The sequence below is a fragment of the Rhipicephalus sanguineus genome, chromosome 6, assembly GCF_013339695.2.
Source record: "Rhipicephalus sanguineus isolate Rsan-2018 chromosome 6, BIME_Rsan_1.4, whole genome shotgun sequence".
Taxonomy (NCBI): Eukaryota; Metazoa; Arthropoda; class Arachnida; order Ixodida; family Ixodidae; genus Rhipicephalus; species Rhipicephalus sanguineus.
In genome coordinates this window covers 62480636-62492940 of record NC_051181.1, presented here as the reverse complement: position 1 = coordinate 62492940, position 12305 = coordinate 62480636, and the positions used below count along the sequence as shown (strand labels likewise).

At 46.5% G+C, this 12305-nt stretch overlaps 1 protein-coding gene and 5 non-coding genes across 6 annotated transcripts; all 6 read right to left on the bottom strand.

Moving 5' to 3' along the window:
- Positions 1 to 8664: 8664 nt before the first annotated feature.
- Positions 8665 to 9869, bottom strand: LOC119397307 (uncharacterized). Its single transcript, XM_037664737.1, has one exon. It carries the CDS (start codon positions 9850 to 9852, stop codon positions 8665 to 8667), a length of 1188 nt encoding a protein of 395 aa, XP_037520665.1. The 5' UTR covers positions 9853 to 9869.
- A 227-nt stretch (positions 9870 to 10096) lies between these two features.
- Positions 10097 to 10168, bottom strand: Trnaw-cca (transfer RNA tryptophan (anticodon CCA)). Its single transcript has one exon. It is a non-coding gene; the product is annotated as a tRNA-Trp (tRNA).
- A 191-nt stretch (positions 10169 to 10359) lies between these two features.
- On the bottom strand, positions 10360 to 10431 carry Trnaw-cca (transfer RNA tryptophan (anticodon CCA)). The gene has a single exon. It is a non-coding gene; the product is annotated as a tRNA-Trp (tRNA).
- A 191-nt stretch (positions 10432 to 10622) lies between these two features.
- Positions 10623 to 10694, bottom strand: Trnaw-cca (transfer RNA tryptophan (anticodon CCA)). The gene has a single exon. It is a non-coding gene; the product is annotated as a tRNA-Trp (tRNA).
- Positions 10695 to 10885: 191 nt separating this feature from the next.
- Trnaw-cca (transfer RNA tryptophan (anticodon CCA)) lies at positions 10886 to 10957 on the bottom strand. Its single transcript has one exon. It is a non-coding gene; the product is annotated as a tRNA-Trp (tRNA).
- A 195-nt stretch (positions 10958 to 11152) lies between these two features.
- On the bottom strand, positions 11153 to 11224 carry Trnaw-cca (transfer RNA tryptophan (anticodon CCA)). The gene has a single exon. It is a non-coding gene; the product is annotated as a tRNA-Trp (tRNA).
- Between the last annotated feature and the right edge of the window lie 1081 nt (positions 11225 to 12305).

Genomic DNA, 12305 nt, shown 5'->3' with positions numbered 1-12305 from the left:
AAGAACATACTTCGCTCATGTGCTGCAATTGTGGCCGTACATGGAAGTTTGCTTCGGCGGAACGGTTGTTCACCAGACCCAGCATCGCAACTTTCCTGCGGAAAAATGGACACCTCAGCCTACATGCAAGACTCCATCGCAGCTTCCCTTCTGCAAAGCTGCAGAGACAGATACCGTCACCATGATGTGCCATCAACATTTTCTGTATTTGCTGGATCTCCAAACCACGCGCCTCTGTTGATTATCTTTGAAGGTAAGTTTATCATTTTCACTGCCTTCGTACGTTCTACTCAAAAGTCATGAAAACTGAAAAAAGTCATTGGATGCTGTATCAGCATGCAACTACGTAACTATTGTGGTTTACATTATTAAACCGTCCTCTTCTAGCTATTTTATTTTTTATGACAAGGTTTTCTGTCTTTTTTTTGTATTTGTTACAGGCAGGCCTTGCCCTGGTTATTCGGAAACAGGCGCTACGCCAACTAAATGATGGCATTCGTCCCTATTGGAGTTTTCGTAAAAATAAATATAGATGTTAACAGATCTGTGTTTTCCATTTTGACTTGAACACTTTACAGAACACCGAAGGTCCGCTGCAGCTTACACAATGAAGAAATCACAGCATCTGCATCACTGTGCATGTGCGTGTATGGTGCCATTCATGTGAATAGTGTGCCCGTGTACTAATTTGCGACTTCTCTCCCAGTTTTTACCTTGTTCGTAGGATTGAACAATTGAAACGTCAGCGCACACAAGGAAAAATTCTCACTAGGGAAATGTCTTGAAGGCGGCATGCAGAATTTGTTTCATGTTTGGCACAGTAAATTCGAATGATCAGTCTTATAAATGCTTAAAAAATACACTGATAGCATTTAATGTATATAATTGGGTACCGCTTCTAAAACACAATATTTAAGTGACTAGTTTTCAAGAAATGTCGCAAATAACCTAGGATCCTAAACGCTGAGGAACTCAGCCACCATTTTTGACAATTGCGTAACGCGCTTGCATACCAGGTGCTTTTGACTGAACCCAACAAGGGTTGAATATACACTCCCCTAAACTGTTTCAATTGAAACTAAGTACACACAGTCAATAGCTGGTCAATAGTTCCATTTTACCATACATGTGAACTTATGAGTGCTTAAAATTCCTTCACATTCCTGCTCATTATTCCACAGATGCCTTCACAAGTATGTGGCCGAGAAGCGCAACGAAGTGCCGGGAGCTGAATGTTTGAAAAAGATGAACCGTTTTATTGCGGAGATGAGATTTAAATAAATAATCAGTTACCAAATATTCTTGCCTGATCGTTTTTCTTGAAGTATATATGTAATTGCAAGAGTGAATTCTTACATTCTTATAATTAGACTGCTGCGAGATATCATTACAGCTTGAATTGCTGTATATATTTGCTTTTATTACACGCTTAATAAACTGGCATGTCTTTATCAATATGTTCCTTTGCCGCACGTCATTTGTGACTCAAATCGCTGATTCGGCCCATGTTACCCATATCACCTGTAACACCCATATAATCAACCTACCTGTATCACCTATACCGCCTATATCACCTATACAACCTATATCACCTATAAACCTGTATCACCTATAAACCTGTATCACCTATAAAGCCGTATCCCCTATACGACCTGTATCCAATAACATCATATGTATGGGTCCTGTATATATAGGAATTTTCAGTAGGGAAGTGACTGGTTATAACGTACAAATCTTGACAGACATGCCATGTAAAACGTGATTTACACGACATGGTTTCGGGGCGCTCGCGGTCGTTTAATGAAATGCATATATACCAATTTTTTTATGACGAGCTATTTCTGTATGGCTAACGTTAGCGATAGGTGGTAACATGAAAATCATGACTTCCATGTCATGTACGGCATGACTTACTTGCCACGCTCATGCTGCGATGGCGGGTGGTTCGCTAACTTGAAATGCACCCAAATTGGTATAGCGTGAGGTGACTGTATGACGAACACGAATGACAAGTGGTAACGTGAAAATCATGACGGTATTTATGTTGGTCATACAGTCGCGTCACGCAATACCGATGTTGGTGCATATCAAACAAGCGAACCGGCCACGAGAGCATCATGAGCATGGCATGTAGATCCTGCCTTACATGACATGCGTACCATTATTTTCATGTTACCGCACGGTATTTATGTTGGTCATACAGTCACGTCACGCAATACCGATTTCGGGGCATATCAAACAAGCGAACCGGCCGCGAGAGCATCATCCATTATTTTCATGCTACCATCTGTTATTTGTGTTCGTCATACAGTCACGTCAGGCAGTACCAATCTGTAGCAGTCAGTTTTCATGGCGCGCTGATCATTATATGTGAGCCCAAAAGCGTCAATTTTACGCCAAACATAATAAAATGTTATTGTGCATGAACCTCCTGCGACAACCACGCGAACAAGCTGCACTAGTGCAGGGTAGGGGCCAACATTCCCCGAAACATGCGCGAATTCTCAATGAAGCGCTTACCTCACAATGCGGGTATCAGTCGTGGGAACAAAATTTTCCCGCCTAATTCTGTGCAGCCACAGAGCCCGTCGTTTGGCATCCTTTTTCCCGCTGGGAATGGCAAAGAGAGCCTTACCCGGGCATTCTTCGATGCCTCGATAGGCTTTCGATGAAGTCTCAAAACGATACGGGATGTCGTAATGTTCCTATACGCTTTCCTGAGCCTATAAAAACAATCGCCCTCTAAAGCGCCGTGCGTCTGCGGCCGGGAGACACTAGCGAGGCGAGCGAGCTGGACCATTTATGTGGCGAAGCCGCCGAAAGGGCGCGGCGGCGAAGAGAAAAGGAACGCGGTACTTTTCCCGTAACAGTGACTTTAACGCAGCGCTTCTTCTATCGTCTTTAGACGACATTTGCAGCGAAGCACGCAGATACGCGGCCAATTTTTTTCTTCTTTAGTTTTTTTTCTTATTTCGAGCGATACTGGTTACGGACACCGGCGGCGCCGGCGGCGGCGGACAACTACGGCGCCAAAAACGGCCGGTGAAATGATCTCATAACAGCTTTCGCTGTAAAACACATTTCTTCCACATTCTAGTAAAGGGCGAATGCTATTAAAAAAAACTTCTCGGTCACTCACTCTATTCGGTGCATAAATGCAAACTACACGCACAGGATTTCCAAAAGTATTAATATCACAAACAATCATGCGGCCGCTTTCACAAGATAACACTGACTCGACAATGCCAACGCTTTTGCGGATAAATATAGCACAGTCTCCAGACCTTCCAACTGCGTGACTTACACATACATTATATCTTTCACGAAATACTTGAATCATTCGATCAGTTAGTTCTTCGCTTTCAATTTTGGTCTCCTGGACCGTTAACAAATCGATTTCATTTTCTAACATAATACGACTTAGTTGACACTGCCGCCTTCGCGCAGAAAGACCTCTTGTGTTGAGTGTTGCGATACGCAGGGGATTTGTAATGTTCATAGCCATCCTAGGTTGTGATTAACACAAAAGAAAATAAATTTACTCACGTCTGTATGTCGAGCAGTGCAACACAGGCTTATCGATGGTCACAGTGACACGTTTGATGTTCATGATAATTCTAGTGCACCCCACGCATGTACTACACTTATCTGAGTGACAGAAAAGCAAAAGAAAAAAAAAAAGGGGGGTAAGGGAGGGGGAGGTGGGAAGAGCCCGCCGCTATGTAGCCGGCGGTATTGACGTAGTCCGTCGGGCAACGTTCAGATTGGGCGCGGGTTTCAAAGACTGTCGTCGGGAGGCTGCAGTCTTTGTGGGAGGTTCCCCGCTGCCCCCGGCCGCACAAGTCGAAGATTCCTCGCTCTCTTCTCGAGTCCGCTTTCCAGGTCCGCTGGCTGCTGCCATGTCAACATCGGTGATTTTCGAGTTCTCTTCCCCGTCGGGCGATGAGACTTCTGGGGGGTTCTCGACGTGCTTTTCCTCATTCTGTGATGTCATTGGCTTCTCAGCCGTAGCGTCGGGTTCGGGGACTTTCTTCGGCTCCGATTTATTAACGCCTTCGCACGGAGTGTGCAAACCTACTAGTGCCGTCATTTTCCTTTCTTCGCTATGTCCTCGCGTGGCTTCTTCTGAATCAGCTGCATCCATCATGTGCTCGGACAATGCGTCTCCCCGGGAGCGCATTGCATAGGAGCGCACGCACTGGGTCTCGTCGTGGCCGTAGCGACGACAGAGCCCGCAACGTGGAACACGGCACTCGCGACGTATGTGACCGATGCCGCGGCATCGGAGGCAGAGCGGGGCTCTGCCTGGGACGTGAACGAGTGCGACATCTTCAGCGACTCGCAGCTGATGAGGCAAATCATCAACGGTAGCGCCCACTTTCAGTTTCAAGGTTACTGAGCGTGTGGTTGACCCTTTATCCACGCAGCCTTTCACCTTCCATTTGTCTCGTGAAATTTCTGTCACCTTTCCGAAGGGTGCCAATGCCGTTCGCACGTCGTCGTCGGGCACACCACGCAGTAACCAGTAAAGCTTCAGTCGAACGCCTCGGTCACAAGGGTCAATGACCATGCAGCGCTCATCCTTGACAGCAATGGCCTCTGTTGCAAGCATCTTATTTTTCCCTTCCTCGTCTTTAAACGTTACTGCCCACAGGTGATTCATCTGGTACGCCCCTAGGGCAACCACCTCGGGCAGGAGCGACATCTTGTCAAGGGCGTCTCGGAAATGTTCTACACGATAAGGCCGTACCTTCAGGCAACCGTGCAAAAAAACGGTATTCAAAACTGATTCACCTGTGGGCAGATGCGGCAAAACAACCTGATAATCTTCAGCCGGCTTTTCAACAGTCCTGATTCCGCGGCCTTGGGCCGCTGTAGCCGCTCCGAGGGAGCTCATCTTTACACGTCCGTTCACTGTGGTGGCCGGAAGTGGAATGTTGCGCCACCGAGTCACGGCAGACTGCCAATGTTTGAGACTCGCCGGGTTCTCCAAAAGGACATTGATCAGCAGGTGCGAACAATGGTGATTTTTGATGAACTCCAAGCGATTGTATATACAGGGATACCGAAAAGGCACATTTCTTAATTGGGGCAGAGACCATCATAGTAGTCGTAATTTTCCTACTAAATGGAAAAAAAAAACTAATTTTGACCCGGACGTGATTCGTACACGCGACCTTCTGATCTGGAGTCTTCACAGAAGCCAATTGATCAAGTACAGGTAGCCACTCTGGAGGTTCAGGCTGTGCATTGAACAAGTCTCGTGTGTACAGCATACTCTCAACAAAATAGTCCCTTGCTGAGTGAGCCTCTATATGAACATGTCGGATATCCATTCTTGTCTTCCATACGCTATGCATGCAAAGCAACATTAGCATGTCACTCGGCACTTCCCCTGTACCTGCACATGGAAGAAAGCGAATTCCGAATGCGCTAATAGGTAATTCTTTTTTTAGTGTCCGTTGTAGCACATCCCACAAGAATACAGCATCGTGGCAATCGAGGAAAATATGCTCTATCGTTTCTGGTTTCCCGCATATTAAACAGTTCACTGACCAGGGTACAAAGAGCCCTTTACTTTTTAACCATGGCAACACAGGGAGAGTGCCGGTATGCACCTGAAAAAAGAAGGTTTTGACTGAGGGTCTAACCGGCATTCTTTTAACACGCTTTAACACATCGCGCTCAGGACCCAGCCTGTACGGAGCTCGATATAATGGTACTGGCAAAAACACATCCCGAAGATCACGATACAGTTTCTTTTTGGTGACATCAGACAAGTATTCATAAGAAAATCTTTCCTTGAGCAGGCGTGTAGACGAAACAACTTCACGCAAATAAGGACTCAGCGGTCCAGCTTCAAAAGAAAAGGACGACACAACAAAATCGGGTAGGGGATTCTGCAATCGCGCTTGGATCACAGTTCTCAAAAAAATATCAGTTTGATCCCGAACAAAAACGAATCTGCTCACCAGCTGTTTAAGGAACAGATGCAATAGCCCTAGGCCACCATTTTTCACCTTATGAAATAAATTGCACCGGCTCGTGCGCTCCCACTGCGATCCCCATATATAGGTCGCGAATACTCGGTGCATTTTCTGAACCGAAGTTCGGGTCATGGTTAACACTTGCAGAACATAAAAAACTTTGGCAATCAAAAATACATTGCAAACAGACGCTCTTGCAAACATCGAGAAATTGCGGCCACCCCACTTGTCGGTACAATTTTTGATGCGTTTGTTTTCCTCAGACCAGTACTCAGTAGCATTCCGGTAATGGTCTAAAGGAACGCCGAGGTACTTTCCCGGCGTGATTTTCCAATTCATATTACAATAAACCTCAGGTGTGCTCTGCCAATTGCCATGCCAAAAGCCAAGGCACTTTGGCCAACTGATTGCACTACCGGTCGTTGCGCAGAAATCTGTAGCTATTCTTACAACTTCTTGCACACTTTCTTTGTCAGTGCAGAACACGGCAATATCGTCAGCATAGGCTAATATTCTGGTTTCGCTACTCAAAAAGGAATACCCTCTTACACTAGGGGTTGCAAGCATACGTAAACAAAATGGCTCCAAGTATAGCGCGAAAAGGAGAGGCGACAGAGCACATCCTTGTTTCACGCTCGAGCGCACTGGAATAGAAGCAGTTAATTCTTTATTGATTACTAGCTTAGCCGTACACTCATGGTACACCATTTTAACACCTTCGGTAATAACAGATCCAACATTCACATGCTCCAACAATAAAAACAAAACTTCGTGTACAACTTTGTCAAACGCTTTATGCAGATCTAGCTGAATTATGGCCACGCGGTCATGCATTGCGTCACAGCATTCCAGGATAGTTCTGGCTATGTGTATGTTCGTGAAGATGGTTCTGCCTTTAATACCACATGTCTGATGTGGGCCGACTAGGGACATGATAACACTTTGGAGCCGTGTAGCTAACACCTTCATGTATATTTTATAGTCGGTGTTGGTCAGACTAATGGGCCGATAAGACTCTACTGAACTTAACTTTGCAGGATCCTCAGTTTTGGGTATCAATACTACGTGAGCAGTCCTAAATGAGTGAGGTGCCTGTTTCTTCTCATAGCATTCTGTGATAACTCGATGTAATGCTACTGCCATTTCTGTCTTAAAATGTTTGTATATGGCAGCACCCAGGCCGTCCGGCCCCGGTGACTTGCCGTTATTTAGACCGTCTATAGCTGCTTCAATTTCCGCCACTGTAATTTCTGCTTCTATTAACTCCCTCTCAGAGTCTTCCAATCTTGGCATAAGGGCCAGAAAGTCCTCTTTGAAGCGCTTGGGGTCGTTAATTTTATTGCTCAGAAGTTCCGTGTAAAACTCAACAAAAGCAAGATTTATCTCTGCACGGTCACGTGTAGTGTGATTGCGATACCGTATTTCAGTTATCTCTTTGTTTGCGGCATGTTTCTTTTCTTCACTGAGCACTCGCTTAGTGGGCGTTTCGCCCATCCACAATCGTTCAGTGCGTGCTCTTATCATTGCTCCGCGGTACTTATCTTCGTCGATAAATTCGAGCTTTGCTTTCACCTCTTTTATTTCTTTTTTGAACTTTCCCGGCGCTTCGTTTTCTACGCTTAACATGTAGTCCAGCTCACTTTGTAATTGCTTCTCTTGTTGCCTTTCCTTGTGACGTAATACACAGGCTCTTTCGATGGCAACCATCTTTACGTCACACTTAAACTGCTCCCACACAGACATGAAGTTGTTGGTTTCTAAACGAAGAGCATTTGTAAGACATTCTTTGGTTTTCGTGACAAATACTTCATCTTGCAGTAGCTTTTCATTAAATTTCCATAGAAACCAATTAAACGTCGCAGCCTTTCGTTTTTCGCCAATATTAACCGTGACCATACAATGATCACTAAAACTAAGATGCTGCGTTTCATAGGATGAGCATAGAGGTACCAACTTCGCCGACAAATATATTCTGTCTAACCTTGCATGCGACTGACCTTGAAAATGCGTGTACCGTACTTGGCCCTCTCGCGTCATTACGTAACCGATATCTTCCAGTTCTCTCTCGGTCACTATTGCGCTCAACAACTCTGCGCTTCTATCACGCACACTGATATTCGTCGTTTTATCTTCAGCTCTACAGACACAATTAAAGTCTCCTAGGAACACAACACTTCTTTCTGTTTTTAAAAACCCCTCAACCGCCTTAAAAAATTCTTCTCGTTCGTGCGCTCTGTTCGGTGCATAAATGCACACGGCACGCCAAGGCATTCCAGAAAAAATAAAATCACACACAACCAGCCTACCGCTATCGCAGGTGGACACATTTTCAACAACCGCGATGCTACTACGAATGAAAACGACGCAACCTCCTGACCGCCCCACAGCATGACAAACGCATACATTGTACCTAGGGCGAAAAACTTGAACCATTTGCTCAGTTTGTTCTTCGCTTTCCATTTTAGTTTCTTGTACAGCCAAAAGGTCTACGTCGTTTTCCAAAAGAATGCGACTAATCTGGCATTGCCTCCTGCGTGAACACAGTCCCCTTGCATTCAACGTCGCAACGCGCATATTAGGTTTAAAGTTAGTCGCCATTTCGTGATGGTTGCTTGGCCGGGTGTCCTACTCACGTCGCAGCAGTGGGTACTTGTGCTCCTCTGGAACGTCTCCTCCGCTAAGGCGGAGGCGGCGTTGGGGTCTCCCCACGGTCAGGCGGCAGGTTTGGCCTTGGTTTCAAGGTAGGCCGCCGACCAGTCGCTGTCTTTTTTGGAGGTTCTCCGGTGCCTGACGTGCCCACGTTTCCTGTGCTGTCAGATGCCTCACGAGCCCGCTTTGAAGCGATGGCTCCTGCCGCGGTCATCTCGACGTCCGTTGCACCCGGGCCGACCTCTCGCGCAGCTGACGATGACTCGCTCGCGGCTTTCGCGTCGTCGTCTCCTGCTTTTTTCTCTGCCTTCGTTCCTGGCGCAACAAGGGGCTTGTCGCTTTCACTGGTCCCTTCCTGTGCGGCTCCTGAAGAAGGTTCAAGGGGCTTTACAGGCATTTCCACATTGTCGTCCTCCCTGCTCGCTTCTTCGGCGTCCGCGGCGTCCATCAGGTGCTCAGAGACTTCATCCGTTCGGCTTGGCCCGGTAACGCTGGCGTATGACCGCACGCAATGAGAGTCATCGTGGCCATAGCGACGACAAACCCCACAACGCGGCACGCGGCAGTCCCGTCGAATGTGCCCGATGCCCCGGCATCGGAGGCAGAGCGGTGCTCTGCCAGGAATGACGACGAGCGCCATGTCTTCCGCAACACGCAGTTGGTGTGGCAGGTCGTCCACAGTAACGCCCACATGCAGTTTCATTGTAACCGAGCGGGTAGTTGACCCTTTGTCACTGCAACCCTGGACCTTCCACTTGTCTCTGCTTATTTCGGTGACTTTTCCGAAAGGCGTCAAGGCAACTCGCACGTCTTCGTCCGGCACGCCATGAAGCAGCCAGTATAGCTTTAGCCGCACACCACGGTCACGGGGGTCAATCACCATACAGCGATGGTCCTTGACGTCGAATGACTCCGCCGCCAGCATCTTCTTTTTGCCTTCATCATCCTTGAACGTCACTGCCCACAGGTGATTCATTTGGTATGCCCCAAGGGCGACCACTTCCGGCAGCAGCGAAAGACGAGCAAGGCTGTCTCGGACATGCTCCACTCGATACGGTCTGGCTTTTAAATTGCCATGCAAAAAAACCGTGTGCAAAACAGAATCACCTGAAGGCAAATGAGGCAGAACAACCTGGAAATCTTCGCCTGGCTTTTCGGTACACCTGATACCGCGGCCCACACGAGCCGCTGAAACCGCCCCTACACGGGAGCACATGATGGCACGTCCGTTCACTGTCGTGGCCGGAAGTGGGTTGCGCCACCGAGTCACGGCAGACTGCCAATGTTTGACACTCGCCGGGTTCTGCAAAAGGACATTGATCAGCAGGCGCGAACATTGGTGATTTTTGATGAACTCCAAGCGATTTTATATACAGGGATACCGAAAAGGTACATTTCTTAATTGGGGCAGAGACCATAATCGTAGTCGTAATTTTCCTACTAAATGAAAAAAAAAATTTTGACCCGGACGTGATTCGAACACGCAACCTTCTGATCTGGAGTCAGACGCGCTACCGTTGCGCCACCGAGTCACTGCAGACTGCCAATGTTTGAGACTCGCCGGGTTCTCCAAAAGGACATTGATCAGCAGGTGCGAACAATGGTGATTTATGATGAACTCCAAGCGATTGTATATACAGGGATACCGAAAAGGTACATTTCTTAATTGGGGCAGAGACCATAATCGTAGTCGTAATTTTCCTACTAAATGAAAAAAAAATTTTGACCCGGACGTGATTCGAACACGCAACCTTGTGATCTGGAGTCAGACGCGCTACCGTTGCGCCACCGAGTCACTGCAGACTGCCAATGTTTGAGACTCGCCGGGTTCTCCAAAAGGACATTGATCAGCAGGTGCGAACAATGGTGATTTATTATGAACTCCAAGCGATTTTATATACAGGGATACCGAAAAGGTACATTTCTTAATTGGGGCAGAGACCATAATCGTAGTCGTAATTTTCCTACTAAATGAAAAAAAAATTTTGACCCGGACGTGATTCGAACACGCAACCTTCTGATCTGGAGTCAGACGCGCTACCGTTGCGCCACCGAGTCACAGCAGACTGCCAATGTTTGAGACTCGCCGGGTTCTCCAAAAGGACATTGATCAGCAGGCGCGAACATTGGTGATTTTTGATGAACTCCAAGCGATTTTATATACAGGGATACCGAAAAGGTACATTTCTTAATTGGGGCAGAGACCATAATCGTAGTCGTAATTTTCCTACTAAATGAAAAAAAAATTTTGACCCGGACGTGATTCGAACACGCAACCTTCTGATCTGGAGTCAGACGCGCTACCGTTGCGCCACCGAGTCACAGCAGACTGCCAATGTTTGAGACTCGCCGGGTTCTCCAAAAGGACATTGATCAGCAGGCGCGAACATTGGTGATTTTTGATGAACTCCAAGCGATTTTATATACAGGGATACCGAAAAGGTACATTTCTTAATTGGGGCAGAGACCATAATCGTAGTCGTAATTTTCCTACTAAATGAAAAAAAAAACAATTTTGACACGGACGTGATTCGAACACGCAACCTTCTGATCTGGAGTCAGACGCGCTACCGTTGCGCCACCGAGTCTTTTTTTTTCTTTATTGCCTGCATGCATAACAAAGGAATACATATGTACATGCTAAAACATGTCAACCACACTTTGGCTAACATGACATTATTAAAATCTCTTAAGTTTCACTAAATCATCAAGAATCTCCACCCACACGGGTGGTTCACTCTGCGCACGATATATTTCCCGAATATACGCAATACTTCCGATGAAGTTGACTCTCGTCGAACGGGCATCCACATCAACATGTCTAACTGTCATTCTAGTTTTCCACAGACTGTGGAGGCCAAGGAGCATAAACATATCGTACGGAACTCCCCCCGCATTATCTGTTGGCAAAAAACGAATTGCCAAAGGCGTAATCGGTAGTTCTTTTTTAAGGATCCGCTGTAAGACGTCCCAGTGGAAGATTGCATCCCAGCAGTCGACGAAAGCATGTTCGATGGTTTCTGGTTTGTTGCAAAGTAAGCAGTTTACAGTCCATGAAACATCTATGCCTTTTTCATCCAGCCATGTTTTTACGGGTAGCGTGTTTGTATGTAGCTTGAAGAAAAACGTTTTTTGAGAAGGTCTAATTGGCATCTTTTTAACCCGTTTCAATACATCGTCTCCGTGGCCTCCCCAGTTTACAGATCTGTACAAAGGTATCGGCAACATTTAATCAACTAAATCTCTGTACAGTGTTTTTCTTGCCACAGAACACAAATACTCCATTGAAAAGCGAGTGTATAAAAAACGGAAAGAATCAACCGCTTCAAGCTAATAGCCAGTGACGCTTCCTCCCGCCATATCTGCGGAAGGTACAAGAAATTGCGGCAGTGCTTTCTCCAATCGAACTTGAATCACTATGCGCAGAAAATCGTTTGTCTGCTCACGCAAAAAAAGAAACCGAGACACAATTTGTCTGATAAAGAAATGTGACAGACCTAGCCCACCACTGTGGACGGAACGAAACAAACTGGTTCTGCTTGCCCTCTCCCAACTTGAAGCCCATATGAATACGGCAAAAACACGGTGCATTTTTGCACATTGAACGACACATGGATAGGATTTGCAAGACGTACGACACTTTCGCCATTAAGAAATTATTACACACGG

Coding starts and splice junctions, on each gene's coding strand:
- LOC119397307 (XM_037664737.1), bottom strand. CDS start 9,852: ATGTGCTCCCGTGTAGGGGCGGTTTCAGCGGCTCGTGTGGGCCGCGGT.